Source organism: Acanthopagrus latus, chromosome 12 (genome assembly GCF_904848185.1).
Source record: "Acanthopagrus latus isolate v.2019 chromosome 12, fAcaLat1.1, whole genome shotgun sequence".
In the NCBI taxonomy this organism is placed as follows: domain Eukaryota; kingdom Metazoa; phylum Chordata; class Actinopteri; order Spariformes; family Sparidae; genus Acanthopagrus; species Acanthopagrus latus.
Window position 1 is genome coordinate 22,056,722 of NC_051050.1, and position 26,196 is coordinate 22,082,917.

A 26,196-nucleotide genomic window follows, 5' to 3' on the forward strand; every position below is an offset into this window, starting at 1 on the left:
TCTCCGCCAGCCTCGATGTTCAGCTCAGTCCGTCGCAGCGAGAAATAAAAAAATAAAGAAAAAAAAGTGCGGCCACGGAAGGCAGACCGACGGGGAGAGGCACCGAAGATAAGGCTCCCCGATATGAACTGAATAATGCTCAGAGACGAGACCGTGGTGAAGCCGAGCTCGCTGCCGCTGGGTTACTGAGAGGGGATCACATCGTAGTAGTCTTCTTTTTTTTTTTTTTTTTTTTTCTTCCTCCATTATTTTTTTTTTATTATTATTATTTAAAAACAAGGAGCCAAGAGGTGAAATCGAGTTGCAACGCTGAAAAACAGAGAGAGCCCGTGGAGGAAGAAAAAAGAGAAAGGACTGCTGTGCGGGAGGAAACGCAGAAAAAAGAAAAACAAACAAAAAAACAAACAAACAAAAAAAAAAAACCAAACAAAACAGGGGGACTCGATCTGCATGTGAGACCGCTGGTCCACACACACCGGAGGCAAGAGATGCAGCCTGCGAGCAAGCTCCTCACTCTGATTCTCCTCATCTTCATGGGCACTGAACTCACCCAAGTAGGTCTCCTATTTTAAACGCCATTTTCCACAACCACCACCACCACCTCCTCCTCCTCCTCCTGTATTATTGTTATTATTAGTAATAATAAGAACAATAGAAATGTAATTGGCTTGAGAGATGTCGCTGAGAGATTACCTCGGTTACCTCGCATCAAAGAGCCCCGGTGAATTAGCCCCCTCTACCACCCCTGCTTAAACAGATTACCGGGTGGGATTACATGATGTGAATACATTGTGCTGCTTTTGGACGGGCGCGGATAGATCCAGCAGAGAGAACAGACCGGGCCAGATATAGAGGTGGTGCTGGTGCTGCTGCTGCTGGTGCTGGTGGTGGTGATGGAGGTGATGGAGAGGAGGGAGGAGGGAGGAAGGGGGGGGATGTATTGCATGATCTGTCAATTTCCTCATTAGCAAATGGTCAGATTAATCAGCCGCCGCTGCTGTGTGTGTGTGTGTGTGTGTGTGTGTGTGTGTGTTTCTTTTCTTAATGCACAGTGATGCCCTGCAGCAGCTCTCTGTAGGAGAAGAGAGAGAAAAAAAAAAAGGCCATTGATGAATTCTGCTTTTAAATCACGGCTCTCCCACCATCACAACGCAGTGTGTCAAGGAAAAAAAAAAGGGGGTTGTTTTTGAGCATGCTCAATGACCACAGTGTGACTTGCTTGTTGCCTCCTCTGTGTCTGTGTGTGTGTGTGTGTGTGTGTGTGTGTGTGTGTGTGTGAGAGGAGAGGGTGGTGGTGGTGTTGGAGGGGGGTAAAGAACATTCAGTCCAACAGTGCCAAAGCCACCCAGTCTCACGAGTGGTAAACAAAACACACACACACACAAAAAAAATCACCGGTCAATAAAATGCTTGTGTGTGATTCTTTTTTACTGGAACTAGTAATTACTTCCCTGCTCTCCGAGGGGGCCATTTGCAGCAATACGTATAATAGTTACTGTTGCATTAAACTGTTGACATTATAAATTCCCACCAACACTGGAGAGAGAGAGAGAGAGAGAAAGAGAGAGAGAGTGAGAGAGGAAGTGAAAGAAAGGGGAGAGTGTATTTATTTCCCAGGCCCTCCCTCCACCGCCGCCACCACTGGAATGAAGAATTTGGTGATTTAATTGGCCGTCCTTGAGTCATGTTTTAAGTGGGGGGGCGTCACTGTCACGCGAATCCAATTGTGGTTGATAATTGGACACTGAAAAGAAAAGAAGAAAAAAATCAAACATGCCACTGAGGTACTATCAATAGATTAATCTCTGCTCACAGTGTATCTGCAATACACTCCACTACTCTGTGTGACAAACCCAATAAAACGTGCTGGAAGTAGGTTGCTGCTGCTGCTGCTGCTGCTGCTGCTGGCCCTGATAACCAACGTGTTAGAACAATATTGATGTAATATTGCTTTGGCAGAAATGTGCCGGCGATTGATTTCCGCAAAAATTTATGAGGAGCGTCAGCGCGCTTGCAAGCCGTGGGGGGACGGGAGACGCTTTTTATTCATGGAGCAACAGCTCGGTTTGGATGTTCATGTTGGAATTAGATTTTTTTTACACGCAGTTATTAGGATTTTGAGCTAATGAATCAATAAATGGGAGACGGAGAAAAATGCTGACACTGTCGCTGTTTGCTGCTGATTGATGGAAGCCATCAGATGTAGGGGGACGAAAAAAAAAAAGGGGGGGAGCGTGTGTTTCGTTTTGGGTGTCATGACAGTGGGTTCAGGTCCTCGCATGGTGCGGGTCAGGGCCCGGTGTTACAGTGACAGTCTGTGTGTGTCTCTCTCTGATGCCCTGAGAGTGCGCGTGTCATCGGTTTGAAGGTAAGTCGATATTAGTCCACGCGCAGCCCCTGCCTGTCTGCGCCCTTCCTGGAGAACAGAAGCAGAAGACACACTGACAGGCCTCCATTTATTCGGCCCCTGCTAATAGAAACCTACATGTCAACGTAGGATGGGAGAAGGCCTCTGCGCAGCTCGTCTTGTTTGAAGCTAGATATATATAAATATATAAAAAAAGTGAGAGGTGTATCTATCTAAAGGTGCTTTTTATTGCCAGATAACTCACGAGAGAGTTCGAGGAAAAAAAAAAAGCCATCCGTGCAGCGTGGCAGGCCTTGATCTCTCTGATGCTCCACAAAACGAGTTGCTCTCTTAATGACCGCATTAACCACCGTGCTTCTGAAGTGTCGCACGGCCCCAGACGGCGCGGGGCAGCTTTTCTTAACATCTGGCCGCGGGAGCAGGGCGACACCTGATTAGTGGCACGCTCTCCTCTTCAATTGTGCCCGCGTTCCTTCACCCCTATCCTCCCCCACCCCACCCCACCTCCATCTCCACTGAAGGATTTGGCTCCTGCCTGGCGTTAACACGGAGAAGAATAGCAAGCAGGCGGCGGAGGCAGCATCTGGTCCTCACCTAGCGGCTCCCCCATGGCTCCAGGCCCACATCCTCAAGCATCCCAGACACCTGACAGAGCAGATGGCGCCGCTGTTCGCCTCCCCTTTGACACCAGGCAACCTACATACCAAAGCTCAATAATTACTGTAAAACACCTGCACGTGGTTTGGTTTTTTAGTTTCAAGAATCTAGAGTTTTACATTTAAATCATCCAATTCACATGCAGCAGCTAAAAATCTCCCTCCACAGAAGCTTCAGCAGGGGAACATTTTGAAACACACAAACTGTTTTTAGGTCTTTTGTCCCCAAAAAAATCAATTTGGTTTCATGTGAGAAACTGAGGACGGAGTGGAGCTGAATTGCAATATGCGTGGTGTGATTGGCAGCCGGGGGTTGAGGCTATTTATTATTCAGTATGGCTGGTTGAGTGATGAAGCAAGAGGAGGGAGAGAGAGAGAGAGCGAGAGAAAGTGAGCAGAAGAGGAGTAGGTGGAGATACGGAGCATTATGTAGTTCACCCGCATGCTGGAAATGTGATTTTCTTTTTTCTTTTTTCTTTTTTTTGCCACTTTATGAGCAGTTACTACACTGGATACTGAGGGTGTCAACGTGGTTCTGCTACGATATAAACACCTGTTCGCTTTAATGCAATACAGCAACAGCCCAGTCAGAAATACGACTTTCGTTAAGCGTAAAAATGTTCTATTTTGTTTGTATTTTGGTCGTTTTTCTGGCTGTTTGTCACACAGTCATTACAGGAGAAGAAGTTCAAACCGAGAATTGCGATATTTACAATATAAATGAAGTCATGATACAAACTCGGAGATATTTGTCTTTTCCGTAGCTAATAACTAAACAAGCTGTTCTCAGAGGAAAATAAGGTCCCAGAACACTGTTTGAAGCTAGAAAGGTGGCAGGGTCCGCCACATGTAAACAAATTAAAACAGTGTGAGACTGTGTTTGTTTATTTAGTTGGTTTAGGCCTAAAAAAATAAGCCAATGAAGATCTACAAGACACAGTTTCTTCCCCATGACAACATATTGCAGCTTGAAGGTGTCTCTTTTGTTATTATCATCATTATAGTTATTGTCATCACTCTGTTGTGTAATGTGGCTGCTTGTTTATCCCCTGCAGGCAAATTTATACCTCTGAACTCCCCCAAATCATAATTTGTGTCCTATATAATAACTTCAATCACACACCCACAGTTTAAAACACATCACTGCAGGCAACCACCACGTAATCTGATCAAAACCTCTCTTACACAATCTCATTTATACACAGTTATTACATCAGACTGGATAACTGATCATTACACAACTGTTGCATTTGTCGTTTTCGCACATTTGAGCTCTCGTCAGTCCCTCCACTACAAAGAGCCGGGGCGCTCGTCTAGTGAAATATTGTGAGTTTTAATTTACAAAGGGATCCTTAAAAACGCTTGAATTGCAATGTGATGTTTTCAAGTGCTCAAAGTTGCAACTACTTTACTATAATTGAGAATCATTACCTGACTGATTAGTTATAGTTTCAGGTAAAGGCATAAAAACGCAAGTGAAAGCAACCAGCAGACTGACCCGGTATCACGCTGCCCTCCATTCCTTTAACAGCTAGTGATGGAGAGCTGATCAGAACTGAGCCAGATGTGTATTTCAGACACAGGATACTTTACTTTCTCCTTTAAAAATGCATTGTTTTGTGTCCTACGGTCCTGGAAAAGCTTGAAAATACACCTTGAAAGTGCTAAGATTTGACTATGGACTGTCTGAAGCACCCTAAAAAGTCTCACAGACTGATTTCTCGGTTAGAATCAGTACCCTGTATCAACACACCTGTGGATTTCCTCCTGATCCCGGCGTCTTTTATATCAGACCGACTTGAGGTCATCTGTTTCACCTCTCCAGACACTAAATCTGATCAGACCCCACCTGAGGCAGCTTAGAAAAACTAACTGCGCCCATTAGAAAGCCATAAGAGACCGCTGTGTCGACGCCAAGCATGCACAACATCACATCACACCAGGCTGCGGGCCGGACTCCTGGCTGCAGTGCACAGCGGGGGGGGAGGGGGCGATCTGTGCAGCCATCACTCCTGTGAGCTCTCACCTCAAAGGTCACAGGGAGGAGATGGAGAGAGACAAGAGAAGAGCTGTAGCAGGAGGAAAGGGGAGAAATGTGGAGGGTGAGTAAGTGCAGGCTTCCCTCCCCTTCCATCTACCAGAAAAATGCATTATGGAGCACACAGGAATAGCTGTGGACACTCCTGCTATTCTGGGGCCCTCATGTATGATGCAGTGCTGCCATTCAGCCCGTAGGCTGCAGCATTAGCCTATACAAGCCCGCTGACGACCGAGAGACGACAAATAATTCATCTGTCCTGAGCTCTGGAGAGACTCTAAACAACAATATGCACCATTTACCTGCACTTATCTAATGTGCACGCAGTGTTTTGAGCCTCAGTAGCCACATTTTCCGTGCGTAAAGATGAGATTTTGCAATGCAGAGCCAAAGAAAATCCGCTTTATTTTTCCAAAATACATGAAGTTTTCTGTTCGTCCGATAAATAAATGTTTTTGGATGTTTTCTGGTGCATCTTTGCATGTTTAGAGCTCTTCGGTCTCTGATTGTAGCAACGCCGCAATCAGCTACACGATGGCGCCAGAGTCACACGAATCAAACGCGCGCCTCTCTCTGAGCGCGCAAAGCGATCCAACAACCTCTCCAACCTCCCGGAGCCCCGGAGCCCTGCTCTCCTCACTGAAATGCGACATTCTGCAGGAGTGTGTTCGTTCACCGTGACATGTTTGGGGCTGTGCGGTCACACAAAACACCGGTTTGTTAAAAGTTTAAAACAAAACAAACAAAAAAAGCAATGAAAGGCCAGCTTTACCATGCGGGGTCCTCTCTGACTGAGAGTCTTCTGGAGGAAATAATCAGAATTGTCACTGTCCGCTATAAATAATCCCTCAGCAGCGTCAGTGTCGGCCGACCTCAGCCGCACTGCTCATTGTCATTCCCCCCCGGGGGGGACGCAGCCCGTGTCGGGGCAGCTTTGGGCGAATCAGGCGCGATCCCAGATCTCACCAAACCTGGCTGACATCATTGCGTCTGGCGATATAGATAGATCCGTAGTACCTCCTCCTTCCCTCCTCTCATCCATTTGGAGCAGCCTTTATGTGTGTGCGCGCGTGCGCGCGTTTGTGTGTGTGTGTGTGTGTGTGTGCAGTCAGTGGCACTTAATCACAGAGCGCACCAAGGCAGGAGGCGGACCGTCGGGCGTGAACGAAATAGTAACGGTGAACCGGAGAGGCAGCAGTGTGCGGGACAAGGAGCTATCCAGAGGACGCATCCAGCAGCCGCTCTCGGTTGTTGCTCCCCTCCTTTTTTTTGCAAACCGGATCAAGTGTTGCAGTTTTTACCTCCTCGGTCGTCTCTTCCCCATTTTCTTCTCGCGTCCGACTCGTTCGCCGCCGCCGCACACTTCGATTTGGAGATGTCCAAAAAAAGAGCATCCGATCCGGAGTCCCGGGTGAAGCAGCAAGCAGCCGCGCTGGGCACCACGACTCGCCTGCCTTGTTTCTCCCCGGAGTCTGTAGAATGAAGACGGCTTTTTGAGTGAAAGAGTCCTCCCCCCCTTCCTAAAAAAGCGAAGCGCTTGAAAAGATGTCGGTGCCTTTGCTGAAGATCGGCGTCGTGCTCAGCACCATGGCGATGATCACCAACTGGATGTCGCAGACCCTCCCCTCTCTGGTCGGGCTCAATACCACCAAGCTCACGGCGGCACAGGGAGGGTATCCAGATCGGAGCACCGGAGTAAGTGCGCAAGTTTCGCAAAAAAAAAAAATCCTGCGCCTTTTTTTGTCCTCTCCCCTCCCTCCCTACCTATCGACCTCCTGAATGAATGAATGAATGAATCAACTGCTGCAATTAGATGACAGTCCATCTCAGGCAGTATGCGCGCTTTCTGAGTTGGTGAATTAGAGGAGAAATCCTGTGATGCGCTTTGCAGGACGCATGAAAAAGTGAGAGAAAAAAAAGAAAAAGACTTGGAGAGGCATCTTCCTCATCTCCCCCCCCCTCCGCGTTTTGATGTTGCTCCAGCTGCCACCGGGGCTGCTGCCTCTGTCGATATGAGTCTCCTGCACTAAGTGGAAAGTTATTGGTCGCCTCTTTTCTCCTGGTATCGACATAAATGAGAAATCCGTGGTGCCCAAAAATTAGCCGATCGACACCAACAAATGCCACGGGAGTGTTGTTTTTTTATTTTCTCCCCCTCTCTCTCCTTTTTGCCCCCCTTTTCTGAATCAGCGGGAGTCCCTCATTCTTCCTTTCACCGGTGTGTGTGTGTGTGTGTGCGCGTGTGTGTGAATGAGCAAGAGGCGCTCAAAGCCAAGATGCTGTTATAGAGTCAAGATGAAGCGTTTCTTTGTTTCCCCCGGCAGGCTGCTGGCTGCAGGAGCTGTCTCGGTGCCAGGATCACATTGCGAGCGCTCTTGTCAAGTGGATGTTTGCTCTGGAATTTAGAACAATGGATGTTGAAGGCAGAATAGTAAAAGAAAAGGATTGACTGATATTTACTCCTCATCGCGCTGTGCTTCTTCCTTGATATCTGGGGGAGTGTGCAGGCGTTGTTTCTGCAGGTCCTCTGAGGTTCTATCTGATCATTTCTGTCAGTGATGTGTGGTAGTAATGAACGAGCGGCGCGGAGGAAACGCTGAGGTGTCGAGGCAGCTGCTCAATAGTGATTTCTCTTTGTCCCGCTGTCAGCACATCCTTTGGTGGGAAAGCAGCTGACTGACAGGAGCTGTGGTTTCACCTTTTTTTCGGGGCGTTTTGGGAAAGTCACTCCACACTAATTGAATAAATCAGTAGTGATTTAAAAAAAAAAAAAAAAAACATTTTAGAAACTGGAGTTCTCTCTCGCTCTGCCACCTCTTTCTTACGTCACACACGTCACTGCTCTACACGCCCAACCCGCTGAATAATGGGAGTAGCTCCAGCTGCCTTCATTGGCTGCCTCCTCTCTTTGTGTGGCCGCGGAAATACTCTGTATGATGGTGCAAAAAGGGTGGAGCTTGGCGGTGTGTAGCGGTAGAACATGCACAGCACACGTCATGAGCGTCCTCCTTTTTTTTTTTTCCCCTGTCTGAGCTGTTTTTCCTCCTCCTCCTCCTCCAGCATCGCCTGCTCACCTGCCTCCTCCCCCCACCCTTGTTTTCTCTCTCTCTCCCCCTTTTCGTCCTCAGGTGTTGCCAGCAAACCCAGAGGAATCGTGGCAGGTGTACAGTTCAGCCCAGGATAGTGAGGGGAGGTGTGTCTGCACCGTGGTGGCGCCCCAGCAGTCCATGTGTTCACGGGACGCCCGCACCAAACAACTGAGGCAGCTGTTAGAGAAGGTAAACGCCGCTTAGCTCGTCAGCAACACGAGACTCGGATAGTCGATTGCCATGTCACGAGCACAGCGACCTCCCTCACTCCTTTTACTTACAAAGGCGAGGACACACATGTAGGCTCGCCCACGTTTGCGGTCTTCCAATCACCTCTCAGCCTGTTGGACAAGAATAGGAATCATGCGCTAATGAGCTCCCTGGAAACCGAAAAAGGCATCCTGGGAGGCCGCTGTACACTCCCTCTCTGCTCGTGTTGTACAGCAACATACACAGAGAAACACATTTAATGATGCAACCCGGCTCAATAACGAGAGACTGGTCCCGAAAGGAATATTAAAACAATTGTGTGTTATGATATTTTTAATCTATAGATGGAGAAAGTAGCTCGCTGTGTCACGTATACGGGAAAAGACAACACAGATATCAACGGAGCTCTAATGAATACACGGAAAACGTGCCAGGTTTATGGAGTTACAGAGCACAACGGTCTCGTAGAAAACAAATGTCTTAACAGTATGCATTCTACACTTCCACCATGTGTCTCAGGCCCCTGACTAGTTGGCCTGATGTCAGAGTTAGTGAATCACTGCGAGAAGTAAGCCAAAGCAACATATTGAAAATCTGTTGCGTTTTTTTTCTCCTCTCACACTCCTCACTCTAATTAGACCGTTAGAAATACGAGACGTGGTTCGTCCCTCAAATCACAGTGTTGTCCCCATGTGTCACGTGTTCAGGTCCAGAACATGACCCAGTCCATCCAGGTGCTGGACCAGCGAACCCAGAGGGACCTGCAGTACGTGGAGAAGATGGAGGTGCAGCTCCGTGGCCTGGAGACCAAGTTCAGGCAGGTGGAGGAGAACCACAAGCAGAACATCGCCAAGCAATACAAGGTACAGAGCCACCGACTCGACCGCCATTCTGTCACCGCTGCTCAGTAGCCCATCCTACGCAGCCTTGTCCATTTTGTGTTTGTGTGTTCCCACAGTTGAGATGTGTTCTCCTAAAAACCATGCCACGTAGCCAGAAACCCATAATGCATGCAGAATCAGAGCGTTTAAATGATTGGATCCATAAACTGCAAGAATTCATATCCTTATTTCACACCAGCTCAGTTCTAATAAACCTTTGATGGTCTCCTAAATCAACTTTACGAGATTTAATAAAACGCTGTTGTTCATCAGAATAAACTCGTTACGATGAAATGTTTATGTTTAGTCACACACTAAGATATTTGGGACCCACATCTTTGATCCATCCTGATGGAAGAGACAGAACGATAAAAGCTCTTTTGGATCAATATTTTGCAGGTAGAGGAGGGTATGTTCAGAAAAAAGTGCTAATATACCAAGATTTCGCAACTACTTTCTCTACTTTTTTCTCTACACATCTTTTTTTCCTATCTAACAAAGCCTGTAAATAACAAATTCACCAGTTAATATGAAGGTTAATGTCTCAGTAAATAGTGAAAGACCATAAAAACCATATAAAGTTGTGAAAGGGTCTATTTAAAACCACACCATGTTTTCCAAAACCTAATCAAGTATTCTAGTTCCCTAAACCAAAGAATTGTAGTTCCCTGCATTTGTGTTTTTGTTGCTTAAACTTAAGTATCTATTTCCCTGAACTGAAGTGTATTAGTTCCCTAAACTTAAGTGTTTTAGTTCCCTAAACATTGTTTTTTTATTTTCCAAATCATTTGTATTTTTGTTGCTTAAACCAACATAAATTAGTTCCTTAAACCTTTGTATCTCAGTGTCCTATACCAAACACTATTTGTTGCTTAACCTAAGTATTAAGTCATTTAACCTTCATATTTTAGTTTCCTAAAACTTTGTATTTTGTTCCCTAAACCTAACCCAACAGCAACAGAAAACCCACCATAAAAGGGAAATAATAAGAGATCTCATATTTTAACCCAAACCATTTTCCTAAACCTAATCAAGTCTTTTTGTTGTCTGAGCCCAAGTCTTTTAGTTCCCTAAATCAAGGTTTTTTTAGTTCCCTAACCCTAACTGAACAGCAACAGAAACTGAAAATAAACAGGAAATAATAGGTGAGGAGTAGGAGTCCTGCACCAAGCCCACTCATGCATGACAGCCTGCTCCAGAGGCAGCTCTTGTTTCTGTTTCATAACATGAAATGATGCTGCAACATTTATTATGATGTTCCAGGACCACACCGACACAGCCACATCACCACGAGGCATCTGATGCCCCCTTTTAGAAGTTACTGTAGCTCTGTGCTACTGACACAGATCGAATAGGACCAAAAAAAGTATGTAGGTTTGGTGCTCAGCCCTGTTTTACAGTCACTCACACAGATTCAGTTCTTGCGTTCACCTGCATTCTTACCTGCTGCAGCTTCAGTGTTAGCATCATCTCACTCTCGCAACACATCTGTGGGATCCTGTCTCCTATGCATGCTCGCCAACCCCCCCCCCCATGCATCCAACGCTGCATCCAGTGCATGCGGGCAAATTTTCTTGTCATGTCTCAAGTGAATATCTACATATATATATACTAAAGTGTGTGCGTACGTTTGTTTGTGTGTCTGTTAGATAGGCTAGCAAGCTCCAGCCCCTGTCAACAGTCTGTCGTTTTCTTGCTTGCAGGGCTAACTTTAAGACATGTAAAGAGAGCCACAGGGAAGAAGAGGCAGGTCAATTCCAGATTCCCCTGAGCTGGGCCACAGTACTGAGAGCATTTGGGCGTCAAACAGTTAATTTTTACCTTTTAGCACCATTAAGACTAAGAAACCCCACCCTTCTCCCAGACCAACCCACCACTGATCTCCTCCTGCATGTTACTGCTGTCAAAGTTTTCCATCTAAAAGCTTTTTTCAGACGTAAATACATTTATTATTATTATTATTATTATTATTATTATTATTATTATTATTATTATTATTATTATCTTTATTATTATTATCTTTATAATTATTATATTAATTGCTGTTATTCATTTTATTTTCCTTTGGCTTTTGTCTATGCATATTTGGTTACTCAACAAATCTATACGTAAAACTATAGACGTAAAAATTCGAGACACTTTGTTGTGTGTGACATGTAAAAGCATGTAACCCTTAATACGATGTTGCATTTTAAACGATGATGACCAATAAAGAGCTTTCCCAATTGTTGTCGGTGTACCGAGGGCTTGCTTTTTAAACGGCTGGTCACTGCCGGGTGGACGGAGCCACCTGCTCTGCTCGTCCGGCGGGGTGGAGAATATTGCTCCGGGTTTGTTTGCTCAGACACACACCTGCACGGACAAAAAGAAAAACCAAAAAAAAAAAAAAAACACACAGCTGTTCACACACAAAAAACACTGAACATGGACACAAGCAGGGGGGTTCTTCGTGTCAGTGAAGAGGCAGGCTAGAGTCAGAGTAGCCAGGCTCAGACAGGTGTTTTATTTTATTTTTATTTCTTTTTCTTTTATGGACAGTCTCCTTTTTTGTCGCGCATGACACTCAACCGAGCTTATTCTAATCCTTTCAGGCCATAAAAGCGAAAATGGAGGAGCTTAGACCGTTGATACCAGTGTTGGAGGAGTACAAGGCCGATGCCAAATTGGTATTGCAGTTTAAGGAGGAGGTCCAGAATCTGACGTCAGTTCTAAGCGAACTTCAGGAGGAGATGGGGGCCTATGACTACGAGGAGCTCCACAACAGAGTGTCAAATCTTGAGGAGAGACTCCGAGCATGCATGCAAAAATTAGGTAGGCACAGAAAGTTGTTGGCACACACTTTTTTTTTTTTTTTTTTTTACTGCAAACACATGCATGCACCAAACACCCAGTATGCTGTGACTGACCAGAGGAGAGATGTTCAGGCATATTCACATGACTCAGAACATCACAGGAACATCATGTGCAGCTGCGACACTCGACCAGTCCGGTGCACATCACACACGTCTGATAACACACCCCATGGTTTCTATTTTAAACATGCTCGCCTTCTAACAGTCGTCTGCACAATGTTGTTAAGATAAACCGATATCAAGGGCTGTGCATGCATCCTGGTGATTTCTATATCTGTAAAAAAAAATGGAGGCGCTAGTCCGAAAACTATTAGTCGATAGACAGAAAAAACTTAATTTCTCAATCAAAGCTGAACAATTTTCTGGTTTCCAGACCCTCAAATTTGAGGATGCACAAAGTTGGGCAGACTCGAGGTTTATTGGAAAAGACAATTTGATTACTTTTTTCCAAGATAAATCAATAATGGAATTAGTCATCAATGGCAGTCCTTCAATAGCACCTTTTCAGCACAAGTGCTCAAAACATTGATCAAGTGACAGAAAATCGATTTTATAAATCAATTAAAGTCATTTGTCTGCCTAAAAGCGAAACACTTTCTGAGTCCCAGCCAGTCAAATTTGGGAATGTGTTGCTTCTCTCTGTTGTACTTTGATAATTTGGGGTTTTGGACCGTCTGTCAGATAAAACAAAGATTTTAAGGAAAAGAAAGATTTTTATTAAACCAAAAACCAAGAGATTTTATCTGATAAATCACCCCTCAAAACATGAATTGATAATGAAAGTAATGATTAGTGGCAGTCCTACAAGACCCATCATCTAACTGTTGGTGTTGGACAGAAAATCAGTTTGCTTTTTGGCTGATAAATCACTTTAATAGATTTTGTAAATCAATTTTCTGAGTTCCAGCCTCTCAAATTTTTGGAGATTTGCTACTTTCCTCCTAGTTTTGTATCAGCGTCTGTTGAACGCTTCTTGAGTTCGGGCTGTTAATCGGACAAGAAACAGTCATCCATCAATCCAGAAGCCAAACATTTTCTGGGTTCAAGCACACTCAGATTTAAAGGATGTGATTTTAAAAGGGTTCATCGAGATCAAGATCATTTTACAGAACGAATCATTAATCAAACTATGAGTTGATAATGATAACTTTAGCAGGGGACTAATGCTGAAACTGCTGGACGAGTGACAGAAAATCGTTTGCATAAATCAGTTTAAGTCATTTACTGATCAACAAGACAAACGTTTTCTGGGTTCCAGCCCCTCAAATTTGAGCATCTGGTGCTTTTCTCTATTTTATTACAGTCTCAAGTTAATATTTTGGGTTGTTTATCACACAAAACGGAAGAATTTAAAGACCTTTTTCAGTGTTTTATGAGATTTTAATGTACAAAAAAAACTACCAAGAGATTAATAGATACTAAAAATAATCCTTGGCAGCAGTCCTGAAGGCCCAGCGATGACACAAATGTGTTTTTTAATGTGGAATTCTGAATGAGTCTATGGAAACTTCCTGTGATGTAATGATTGGGAGGTTTACATACATAATGAGGTGATTAACATGGTTTAAACTCACACTGAGGGATGGCATACAGAGAGAGAGAGAGAGAGAGCTCACAGATAACTTCCCACCACAGCCTTATCTTTGCTTTTTGCCTCCGTCTCTTCACACCTCTGTCACAGCCCACAGCGCTAATAGATGCACACCCACACCACAGTGACTAAGATGCAAGAGCAAGAGACACTTACAGGCATCACGGGTATATTGTGTCCCTGTTTGAAATTATTCACAGCGCAAGATGACAAGAGGGGGGAAAAAAAAGGCTTTTTGGTCACAATGGCCACTGTTCTTTTTGGAAAAAGTCGTCTGAGAAACGCAGAGAGAGAGAGAGAGAGAGAGATGGGGGTTTAGATTGCTAAAAAGAAAAAGATCAAGATGCGCACCTCAAGCTCAGCTCCCTCAGTTACTTCTCCCGTCATTATTCCTCTTTGTTTGTGCGCACACGGTTCATTTGTTTACCGTACACCTCTGCTCTCGCCACCGACCGGACTGGAGCGGGGAGGCCTGTCTTGTGTTTTCACTCTCAGCTCAGTGCACACGGTCGCGCCTCACATCCGCGGCCCGATAGGAGAGCAGGGGGAACTGCGGGAGGCGCTCCAGTGTGTGTGTGTGTGTGTGTGTGTGTGTGTGTGTGTGTGTGTGATCAGACGAGATAAAGCCCGAGGTCACCCGGCGAGGGACTGGCTCGGGCGGAACAGAGGGTGGCGACTCCTTTCATCCTCACACGATCGCCGAGGCACTCATGCACGGTGCACACACCAACACACTCCAGAAAACACTCCCGATATTGAGATTAAACTCGCGAAGGTCACTTGCCAAATTTGCATCGGCAGATCAACAACGGGAGGAGGAGGAGGAGGAGGAGGGGGAGAGAAGAGAGGAAAAATAGAGAGGGCAGGAGAAATGTGAGTATTGAGTAATAGACGGAGCGACGTGGGGAATTGATAGAAGGCGGTGAGAGGGAAGGAGAAGGAGTGATAAAGTGAAGGCGGCCAGGGAAAGTGAAAGAGAGTAACTAGGGTCCCCGCAGAGCTGTCCTTCAAGCTGTTTTGTGCCGGAGAGACTAACAGCCCGGCGGCTGCTGGGACACAATGGCCATCGATCAAGGGGACATGCCAGCTTGCTGGGCAATAATCAAATAAATAAATCACCCTGTGTCGTGCCCCAGCAATGTGCAGGCACAAGGAGCTGCAGGCAAATCCGGCCTCTACACACTGAAATACTGATGAATGGAGCAGGAGAGTCATACCAGCACATAAAAACCCTCCTCTGCTGCCCGATCGGCACGCGTCGTTCTCACCTTGCATTTCATCTGTAGAGTTACAAGGCATAACGTTATAGTAAGGTTCACACACCACAGAATCAATATTTCCCTCCATACAAACAACCTAAACGTATCTCTGTTGTTCCTGCGCTCCCATACTTACAAAAGAGTAAATGGTTTAAAGGATAAGTTCACCCAAAAATTGAAAATGCAGTCATTTTCTACTCACCCCAAAAGGCCGGGTGAGGTTATCTACGCCCTTGACTCGCTTCAGTTGGGTGAAGTGACGATATCAACCTGAGAAAAGGATATAATTGTCTTTTTAAATGAATTTGGGATGTCAGGGCTTCATCTATTGGTGACGATAATGACTGAATTTGCCTTTTTGGGTGAATTTATCCTTTAATTGTAAACTCTTCAGAGTAAGCTGAATGTGTTTGGGGACAAAATGAGACATTTAAAGATGTCATAAATCTATCAATCCAGAAAACAATTCAAAGCTCGACCTTTAAATCAATCAGAAGAAGTTACTTAGAGTCCTACAGTCAATAGTTCAGTCATGACATTATTGCAGCAACCTTGAATCTCACTAATTACTTAAGTAAACCAATAGTAACTCATAGCCAAAACTACCAAAACAAGATCCATGATGAAATTACTTGAATTCCTGAGGAAGAGGAGGAGGAATATTTATCTTTAATGTTCATTCTATATCCAAATCCTCCCATCCCAGGGTAAAGGCTGATGGTATTTTTTTTGTTATATCAGCTCCAGTCCCCATTAGGTTTTTCCATTTGCTTTGCCCTCTGATTCGGCCCAGGCAAAAATTCAGGCCAGAAAGGGATTAGACCCCGTGTGCATCTCCAGAATGCAGATCCATCAGCGGGCTCCCCAGCAGCCTGCGGGGAGTAGTGTCATCTAAAGATAGAGGCGTGATTAGAGAAAAGAAATAAATAACTGAATGGCCAGTGTATTACTGTGCTCTTTAATCCCACTGTGGGTTACGTAAGGGACTCAACCCCCACTGGCGATAGTAGAAGCTGCTCATGTGACCATGTGTTTGTCTCTCAGCCGCCGCTGAGGTGTGATGCCCACACACACTCACAGGACACGACATATGTTGCACATAAACACGAACGCAAAGCCACAGTTTTTATTATGTAAGTGGAAGAGATTCTGCCGGATGAGAAGACGGAGACTACAAAGAAATGTGTATTTCAAATAATGAAGGGCAAGAGGGGTTAATGGAAACATTATGCTCATTTTCAGGTTCATGCTTTTATTTCTGTTCACCACCAAAGAAGGTTTAAATGCTTTAATGCTCAAGAAACACATTAGTTTCTCATTCTGTCCACTGCTGCAGCTCTGACTGAGACGCTCATGTCTCTTTAAGGCCCCGCCTCCTGAATACACAGCCATCTATGATTGGTCAGCTCACACATGCCTGAGCCAGCACCATCAACAACAACAACAGAGCAGCTGTGCTGAATTTAGACGTAAAATATGCAAATGTGTGACTCTGTGATGTAGTGTGATGTCACAAAGTCACGGAATTCAAGGCGAGATGACTGACGAGGTGTTTCAGGAGCAGCGTTTCCTGCGGTTCAAGATCTTTTATGTTAAAACACTTAAAGGGCAACTCCACCAATTTATCACCTTAAAGTGTGTTTCCAGGTCTTGGTGAAAACTAAGTGGTTTAGTGGTATTGTGGGTAATGTAGGCAATGGAGGAAGAATGAATAGATTAAATAAGGCGATATATCTGGTTCAGCAACAGCAACTGAGTGACATCACTGGAGGCAATTCACCAGATTACAGCTTCCTCCTGAGCCAAAAAAGGCTTTATACTACGTTTTTTCACATTTGGCAGTAGTTCTCCCCAAGACCTGTAAGCACACTTGAAAAACTGGTGGAGTGACCCTTTATGGAAAGCAAAAAAAAAAAAAAAAACCCAAAACAATAAAGCATCAGAGGCCTCCACTATAAATAAAGAGGGATGCTGAGTGTTACAGTGAGGGGCTTAATGGATGCAACAATTCACAGAGAAGGATGCTAATGAAAACTTAAAATGAGCCATCGTCACAGTCGCACTCTTTAAATTAGCATTTCAGAGCAACTCATTAGATCAGCGAGATAAAATTAACTCATCAAAATCATCTAATTAACCTTTGTGTCGCCGAAAACATCCCCTCCCCTGAAAAAAAAAAACGGCCACTGTCTCAACAAACGGATGTGATGTTGAGTAAGTACCGTTACTGGGTGAAATCGCGTCTCTCATTTCTGCCTCGTGCTCATTAGAAAGGATACATTACTCCGACCAGCACTCAGTCACGAGGGCCGCGGAGCCCAGCGATACTTTTGTCAAATCCGCAGCAACACCTCAATCAACACTAATTAACACTGCAGCAGCTTACAAGCGGCGCACACAAGAGCGGAATACACAGAGGCTCTCGCTCTCCTATTTCCCATCGCCCTCTCACTTTCTCACACACTTCTCACACAGAGTAAAAACAGGCATTAGCATGTGTGAACGGAATAATAAGCGCCTCCTGCACAGAACATCCTGCGATAGGGGAAAGGGAGAGGAGTAGCAGCAAAAAGCTGGCCATCAACTGCATCATCCTTCAGGCGTTTGGACTGGAAGTAAAATGGGAGTAATGGGTTTTGAGTTGAGCCTGAACATCCAGCTGGGCGTTGTTCTAGATTTTCCCCAATCTCGCTCCTTTCCTTCCAGCATGCGGCAAACTGACGGGCATCAGCGACCCCATCACCATCAAGACGTCCGGATCCAGGTTCGGCTCCTGGATGACTGACCCTCTGGCGCCTGAGGGAGATACAAGGGTATGTGCACACAGTCACACAGTGTGGGAATCATCTCCTGATACTATGTTGAATGTGTTGTTGTTTTTTTTTTTCACTTTTGCAAGGGAGTTTATATCTTCATGCATGCCTGTTTTTTGGTTGGTTGGTTGATTGATTGGTTTGTCAGATGGAATTCACAAAAACTGCAGAACAGATTTTAACAAAACTTGGGTAGAGAGCAGGTTTCGACCCACATTAACTTTTGCTGTTGTGGATCAGGATAAATTGACGGGTCTAGAAGCTCAGGCAAATCTAGATGGCTGATATCTGAGTGGGTACAAAAGGGGGACTGTGACTCTTGGTTTACTTCTGATTTTGTCTGGATAGTCTTTATAAACATATATCTGCATATGAATGCAGAATCTGAGGGCGAGAGGGAAGATTGATCATCACATTTCCTTCATGCGGTCTGTGTGGAGAGCAAAAGAGCACCAAAGAGGAAGTCTTTCCCTGAGATATCCATTATGCGGATATCCGTTGTGCCAGCTGGTCGTCATCAGAAAAAAAAACCCCAATCATATAAGTCGACTGTGAAAGCAGCTTATTACGACCCACATTTGGCGGCGACCTCCAAGGGCTGTAGTAATTGTTATGGCAGCAAGTCAGATGAAGTAGTGTAAAGAGTATCACAGTCGGCATAGTGAGGAGGTCGGGGATGGATGGTTTAGTTCAACGAGCACAGATCGGTGTGTTGTGATCAGTCAGATACGTTGTTTTTTGGAGTCACTCACGATCGACCTGTTCAGGCTAAATCGTTGTCAGGTGAGACAGGCAGCATTTACCTTTTTAGGTTTGGTTTCCTTTGCTGAACAAATTAAAGGTTTTGTTGGAAAGTAAGGTGTAGGTATCGTATTAGCACTACAAAATGTTAAAATATGTGTTTGTATTGTCAGTGTTGCAAGAAGTCGCCAAGAGATATCCACTGATTTAGGTTTGGATAGCAAATATTGCATTTTTGGGGTGATTTTTGGGATGACAGTCAGTAATTATGTGTATATGGTTTAAGTGTTTCCACTGAGCTTATTTCAGGCTTTAATTAAATTTGTATTTAAAAATCCAAAACAGCAGCATCAGAATCTGTTGTACTGTCAATCATCCTCCATGTTTGGCGCTGCTTTCAGTCTCCTGATTGACTCAACGATCAAATGAAAGCAGTGAATCTGTTTTGTTTTTTTCTTAAGCTCAGCGCTGTCAGAGTGTTGTTTTACACACTTTGATCACTGTTATGTTTGCGAAATAATAAAATCAAAATTCTTACAAATGAATGAATAATTGATTAAAGGAAAAGTTAAAGCAACAATGCTCCAGTTTCACCTTTTCCTTTCTTAATTTTCTCTGATTCTCTTCTCCAGTTTTATAATAAACTGAATACGATTGGGTCTTAAACTGTTGATCAAGCAACAGGAGCAACTTGATCGACTGCCATCGTCATGGTGATGATTGGTAGATTAATCCTTAATGAAAATAACTGTCAGCTGCAGCCCAACAATATTTGATATGGACACAGTGGGCGATGAAAATGAATACAAGCACACTGGCTGTAAACTTTTGATGGAAGATATACAACACGACTCTGAAGCAATAATCGTCCTTGATCATAGGTGAAGGTCATCTCCCGCCGTGAAATTTAATAACCGTCTGTGTTAATTGGTCCGTCCTTTTATCAGATGATTGCATCGAATTTCCCTTTGCGGAGAGGGGCTTCTGTTGGCTCAATAAATGGGTCTGCTTTCATTACTAAAACACATTAAAATGAAAGGACGGAGATAAATCTATACGGTTTGAAAAGAGGGAAGCTGCCCGGCGGATAAGTGAGACAGGGAGCTGGAAATGAAGAAACTTTATTTGTCTGCTAAGCATGAAGATTGTCTGTGTGCGCCGGATTTTTAAGACACTTTTTATAAGAGCCAGAACTTTCAATGTCAGGGAGGGAAAGGAATAAAAAAAAACTTGAGAGGAAGCAGTTCAGCCGCTGTGCAAACTTGCAGTTTGCCTCCTGAAGGCTAATTGTCCTGACAACACAGGCGGTTTAATGTGTGTATTTTAAAAGATCCTCAGCAGCAAGGGTGAAGCGTACTGCTGACTAAGGCTACATTTAGCATACCGTAAAGGCTGACTTTTTTTGGTAGAAACTGATACATTTTGAGCAGAAAACATGAAAGATGTGCTGCGTTATCAAAGGGCAGAAAAAAGAAGAATGAGTGTAATTGACAGGAGCAGACAGGTCCGCTCCGCTGCTTTTCATCTTTCGGTTTCCTGACATTGTGGTTTTTTTTTCTGAAGTCCCGGAGACACGCTTCCGTGATACGAATCATTTCTTAAGTCAATCACAGCAGCACATGGAAGCAGGTAGAGGAAGGGCTTCAGGTGTCTCAGCCCCACTGAGAATAAGGGAGTGTTTGAGCGTCTAGCAGATCCGGAATAAGAGCTCTCTGTCCGGCTCCGCAGGGGCCAGCAGGAAGTAGGGCCGAAGTAGCGGATACAGGCCTTTTATCTGGGATGATGGGCATCATCCCCGCGGGGCCCGGCTCATGCCACCCCGCGGCTGTCATCCTTACTGTTTGTCTTCAGAAGCTGCCGAATCTCGGCTTCGTCTGGTCCTGGAGGAAGTCTCAGCGCGAACTTAATTGGGATGCCTGTTGACGTTGTGATGTGATTTATTCTGTGTGTGATCTGCATAGAATATTCTGTTACTTCAGTCAAGCTGACAAATGATAATGATTGGGGGTTTTTTCTGGGTATAGAGTTGTTATGATTTTGAGTTTTTTGTCCGTCTGTCCCATTCTTTTAATCGCGATCTCTCAAGAAAACGGAACAAGGGTATTTGTTTAAATCTGGCACAAATATCCACTAAACATCAGGATAAACTGACACAATTTTGGTGGTCGGAGGTTAAGGTCACTGTGACTTCATGTCATCCCATTTTCATCTTGAGGGATTATTTTCAAAATTGGCACAAACGTCCACTTAAACTCAAGGTTGGACTGATTAGAGTTTGGCGGTCAATGGTGAAGGTCACTTTCCTGTTTTATCCCCCAAGTGCCTTTAAGACCCAATTTGTTTTTTGCAGGGGGATGAGGGCCATCGCAGAGTCACGGCCTACGTCTCCAATATCCCATTGTTACTAGAAACAACTATGGTGGACACCATTGAGCGTTGCGTCCAAACACAGCTGGTCCTCGGATCACTGTTTGATTTGGTGTCCATCGTGAAAACCTTTTTGTGCGCAGAGGCAGACAACCTCAGGGCGGTACTTCTAGTCCAGCTCCAAAGTGCTGCGGTGTTTGATCCTAATTCTTCTTTTCTCCCTCTTGTCATGGTCTTCAGGTCTGGTACATGGACGGCTACCACAACAATCGCTTCGTGCGGGAGTACAGGTCGATGCAGGACTTCATGACGTCGGACAACTTCACGTCCCACCGGCTGCCCCACCCGTGGTCCGGAACCGGTCAGGTTGTCTACAACGGCTCGATCTACTTCAACAAATTCCAGAGCCACGTCATCATCAAGTTCGACTTCCGCACCTCTTCAATCAGCAAGTCCCGGCAGCTCGACTACGCCGGCTTCAATAACGCGTATCACTACGCCTGGGGTGGCCATTCCGACATTGACCTGATGGTGGACGAGGGAGGCCTGTGGGCCGTCTACGCCACCAACCAGAACGCCGGGAATATTGTCCTCAGCAAGCTGAACCCCAACACGCTGCAGATCATCAAGAGCTGGACCACCAACCATCCTAAAAGGAGCGCCGGCGAGTCTTTTATGATCTGCGGCACGCTCTACGTCACCAACGGCTACTCAGGAGGCACCAAGGTCTACTACGCCTACTCCACCAACTCCTCTACTTACGAGTACATCGACATTGCCTTCCAGAATAAGTACTCACATATCTCCATGCTGGACTACAACCCGCGTGACCGAGCTCTCTATGCCTGGAACAATGGCCACCAGGTCCTCTACAATGTCACGCTGTTCCACGTGATCCGCTCCGAAGAACTGTAACTGCCGGAAAATGGATTACATACATAAATACATATTGTCTGTGTAGAGATCTCCCTATATACAAAAATATATCTGCGAAAGAAAAAAGACTCTTATGGCAAGACCATTCTATTTATAATATGAAATAACTTCTACGGAGAGACTGACTGCATCAACCGTGAATGCAAAGTGGATTGAATGTGCATAAACATGAGACTGAAAAAAAAAAAAAATACCAAAATTGAAGGGTTTCATTCCAAAATGTGATATATTTGTTACAGGAAAAAAAAAAAAAAGCTTTATTTAAAAAAGTTCATATCACAAAATCACAGATGATTGTTAGACGAACTGAACTGTTTTGTAAATACAAAGTCTAACCAAGACTTCTGACTTTAATAGTTACCCATAGTAGTAACTTTATTTTGATAGCTGCCATTGTTTTGGTTTTTTGGTTCGAGGGTATTTTATTTTGGAATGAAACTCTTTAATTGTTTGCCGCATAGAAAAATGATTGTAAAAGTAGACTTATATATAAGATTTAAAAGAATAAGAACAGATGCCAAAAAAAAAAAAGAAAAAGAATAAGAAAAAGTCACGCCTTTTTTTTTTTTTTATATATAATGGAATATCAACCTAAGCTCATCCCTGTGGCTCCGGTTCTTCTGCAGAAATCCTCCCAGCTGAACTTTTCTTTTGGTCGATGGGGGTCCTGGGGAAAAAACAAAAAAAAACAAACAAAAAAAATGAAAAGACTGTTGGTAATAAACTGCCGGGACCCCCAGGTCCCATGGACAGACAGGAAGGTGGGAGGTCAGTCTGGTCGGAAGACTTGATAGCCTAATGGGTTGCAGTGAAGTCTGTCATTTTTATCAAGTACAGTAGCAAATCAAAAGTCTGTAGAGAAACAGCAAACAACAATAAGAACATCCACTAAAAGACCTGAAGGCACTGACTGTTGACAGCGCTGTTGTTTGAGATGATTTTCCTGTGTTAGTGACTATGTGTGAAAAAGGCTTTCTTTGCATGAGTGTTTTCTATCACTCCGGTCTGCTCTTCTGAATGTCTTTTTGCTGTATGATACTATTTAAAGAAAAAACAAAAAACAGAATGGAGGGAGGGAGGAGGGAGGGTGTATGGTGGAAAACCTTTGGGATTCGAGGATTTACAAATTCTACTTTCTTTCCTGCTTCTTCGTATTTAGTTTTTCTTGTTTTGTTTTATTTGTACTTCTTTGCAATCATTTTCTTTCTTTCTTTTTTTTTTTTTTTTCCAAAATGTTCTCGTATCACTGTAACTTGTTGGCACCGGTTTTGCCTATCTGTATTTGTTTATTTGGACTGTGTGGGAGGAATCTATCGAGCTCACATCTCTCTCTGAAGAAAAGGGAAAAAAAAAAAAAAAAAGAAAGAAAAAAATTAATAATAACAGAATGTACCAAGTATTGTATCCTGGGAACCTGGTCCTCTTATCAGCGATTCACATCATGCGCCTGTAGTAGGGAGAGTTTTCTTTTAGAGGATAATCCTGTCTCATGTTTCCCCACACTGCTAGTGAAGGATAATGCTGTTTAAATGTATACCCTCGCCGAGGACAAAAGCTTTTCACTCTTTTTGCGCTTTGCTGGACATGTGTTGTATCTGAGATGAGATAGTTAATGATTCGTGTCAATAAAACAGAGAAATCTGAGGCTTCGGATTGTTGCCTTGAAACAAAAGCCGCGAGCTGCCGTGTGGCGGCACACTTAGTGCACCACTGTCGGAACTAATGCTCTTATTTCCTGCCTTTTGGGTCATCCTTCATTAAGATTGCACGGAGGGGACGCTGTGTTCTTGTGCAGAGCTGTGGGAGAGTATTTAGCATGCACAGGCCCTGTCGCCTCTCGGCTTAAAACGAGGCTGTGCAACTTTTTTAATGAAGAAATTATCTCACGGATGAAAAGTTAAACTCATACGGGGGTTCCCACGCGTAGGGATGCAACAATTATAGATTCTGATTGTAATCCGAGGGAAAATCCCTGTTTCATGATTATGCTGCATTAATTTATTTCACAACACTGTGAATGGTTAAAATCACATTTAGATAGAGGTTTTATTGTGTCTAATCCCCAAAATAATGACTTCATTGGCATTTATTGTCTTTCAAAAGAGAAATAATACAAAACGATAAATAGTATAAGAGTAAATCTGAAGTGTTGGACCTTTTTAAAAGCAACTTTTGTTCTTTGTGTGTCCAAAATGCTCTCATATCGATGACTAAAGCCTTTTTCTTTTGCTGGAAACAAAGCTCAGGTCCCTCTACCGTTGTTTAGCTAATGTAGCCCGTCACAGATGAGGGGAGTTGCTCTCGTGACGGCATTTCAATCAGGAGAGACATCGACCTGAATGAATATATATCTTTACTGAGGTGTGCACATCAGATGAGAAAGGTGGGTTGCAACAGCAGGAAGGGGAGCAGATTTAAAGTTTGACAACATTTGATCTGGTTGGTTCAACTGAAGGAGTAAACGCCCACAGTCAGCTGATTGAGAAGTTGGGGAAGAGAGAGAGAGAGAGAGAGACTTGTGAATGAACATGCATGACGACAGTGTTACTGATCGAACACTCGCTGAGCTCCATGTGTAAATCTCTCCCACCTGAACTTGGCGCTGCGCGGCATTTTGAGCCGGTGCTCCAGGTTTGTTTATTCTGCCTGCAGTCCGCCGGTTGCGCCTGTAATTTGTTGGACTTCCCTCACTGCTTAACAGATGCTTATTGAAAAATAACTTTGCATAATGACCCTGACTTGAGAGTGAGAACTGGAACTCTTAATGGTCTCAAAACCATGACGTTGAAAAGAGTTCAATCCACAAGTCCGAGAGAGAAGAGAGAAATTCTTTGAAGATTTATTAACTGTTGTCTGTGTCCGTGTCTCAAACTATTTAGGTGCATGAATTTGGGACAGTTTGGCCTGGAAAGTCCTTTATCAGTCCTTGAATCTTATGCTTGAAGAAAGTGTGGGAACCCTTTTCATAAGCGACAAAATGCACTGTTGCTCAGCTAACTACACTCTGGAGGTTTGCTGCTGCAGCCCGGTGTGACCCGTATTACAGTGGCTATGTTTAGAAAGCTACATAGGCTCGCTTTGAGCTTTTTAAGAAGAAAACGAAACTTCTGACTTCTGCCGCCGTGACTAGATGATGACTCGATCAAAGGTTTCCATCGGTTGCAAAGCCTCTCTTTTCGAATTACATCCGTCACCGTCTGGCAGTGTTAGAACTGGAATAACCCCTCTCTGCTTCTTCCCCATCGCCTGACTGTCTCTTATTTGTCTGTTGTGATGTCGTCTTATGAAGGCAAACTGTCCCCCTTTTTTGTTCAGTCAACAATCGTCTCCCCGTCTTTGTTCCGCACTCAATTTCACTCCCGCCTCCTCCACTACCACCACGCTTTCCCCCTCCTCCTCCCTCCTTTATCCCCGCAGCAAGTCTATCTTTCCCGCTCTTTGTTGCTGCCGCTCCCTCACTGCCTCTTAGTCTTCTGATGTTTCAATCGATGAATAAATGATTGCTTCTATTTTCACTCCGAGTGCTTGGCCAACACAAGCTGCTTTGCTCCCCAGAAAGGGTTCGAGACAGACAGAAAAAAAACACAGAGAGAGAAACATGTTTGGCGGAAGGTCTCGCTGCGTACGACACGGCGAGCTGTCAGTCAGCGGCTGAATATATTTGCATCTTTAAGCAGTGATTGGCGCATCAAGAGACAGAGCAGCTCTCCCTCTGGTCCCCAGTTTCCCCCAAACCACCACCAACCCCCCTCCAACACCAACACTCACGCGTCCGTGAACCTGACAGTTGCATTTCATTTCATCATTTTGCATGTCGGCTCTCTTCCTTTTCATATCTGCGCCGATGTCTTGTTTACTCCAGACTAAAATAGGTGCTGGAGGCTAATTGTCTTGTGCGTACCTTGCCCTCTAAATGCCACGGCTACCGCAGCAGCACTTCTGGGAGTAGAGGACGGACGCGGGGAGAGGTTTGACCTTGCTCCGGCCAGCTGTAAGGTGCATCATTCCCCCCAAGGACAGAACCACTTATCAGTGATAGAAAGCTAGTGCGTATGTGCCAACAAGAGGCTTGCAGAAATGTTGCACAGCACTGCAGTTTGCATTGCTGCACAAAATTTGATGCCACAAAGTCAGGAATGTCAATTTTTTTTCCCCCCCGCGCTACATTGCATAATTTACCTCTGCAACTGGCAATCGGGCTGCGTCTCCGTGGCCTCTTTGTACATTTGAACGCTACGTAGCCTTGAAAACTGTCACTGCCACGCTATTAAAACTGACACAAGCCACCTAATTGATATTCAAGTCGATATGACTCATTTGTGCGGCTGTCTTGGCGCCTAAGAAGTGAGAGAAGTTGCTACAAATCCATGAAAAGTTATGTAATGTGTCAGGGGG

The 26,196-nt window shown here is 44.5% G+C and overlaps 1 protein-coding gene across 2 annotated transcripts; it reads left to right on the forward strand.

The window, feature by feature from the left end:
• The first annotated feature begins 56 nt into the window (after positions 1-56).
• On the forward strand, positions 57-23,445 carry olfm1b (olfactomedin 1b). 2 transcript variants are annotated; one of them, XM_037117870.1, is made up of 6 exons: positions 57-554; positions 8,191-8,340; positions 9,069-9,224; positions 11,834-12,053; positions 17,651-17,757; positions 21,106-23,445. In XM_037117870.1, the coding sequence occupies exons 1-6, from the start codon at positions 489-491 to the stop codon at positions 21,778-21,780; spliced, it is 1,374 nt and encodes a 457-aa protein (XP_036973765.1). In that variant the 5' UTR covers positions 57-488; the 3' UTR covers positions 21,781-23,445. The 2 variants fall into 2 exon arrangements, with proteins under 2 accessions (XP_036973765.1, XP_036973764.1); XM_037117869.1 differs by lacking the exon at positions 57-554 and adding an exon at positions 6,087-6,757.
• Positions 23,446-26,196: the final 2,751 nt, after the last annotated feature.

What these genes read in the sequence shown, in the direction of transcription:
- olfm1b (XM_037117869.1), top strand. Translation starts at nt 6,608, where the DNA reads ATGTCGGTGCCTTTGCTGAAGATCGGCGTCGTGCTCAGCACCATGGCG. An exon ending in ATCCAGATCGGAGCACCGGA is followed by an intron (nt 6,758 to 8,190) that starts GTAAGTGCGCAA and finishes TTTCGTCCTCAG; the next exon opens with GTGTTGCCAGCAAACCCAGA. An exon ending in TGAGGCAGCTGTTAGAGAAG is followed by an intron (nt 8,341 to 9,068) that starts GTAAACGCCGCT and finishes TCACGTGTTCAG; the next exon opens with GTCCAGAACATGACCCAGTC.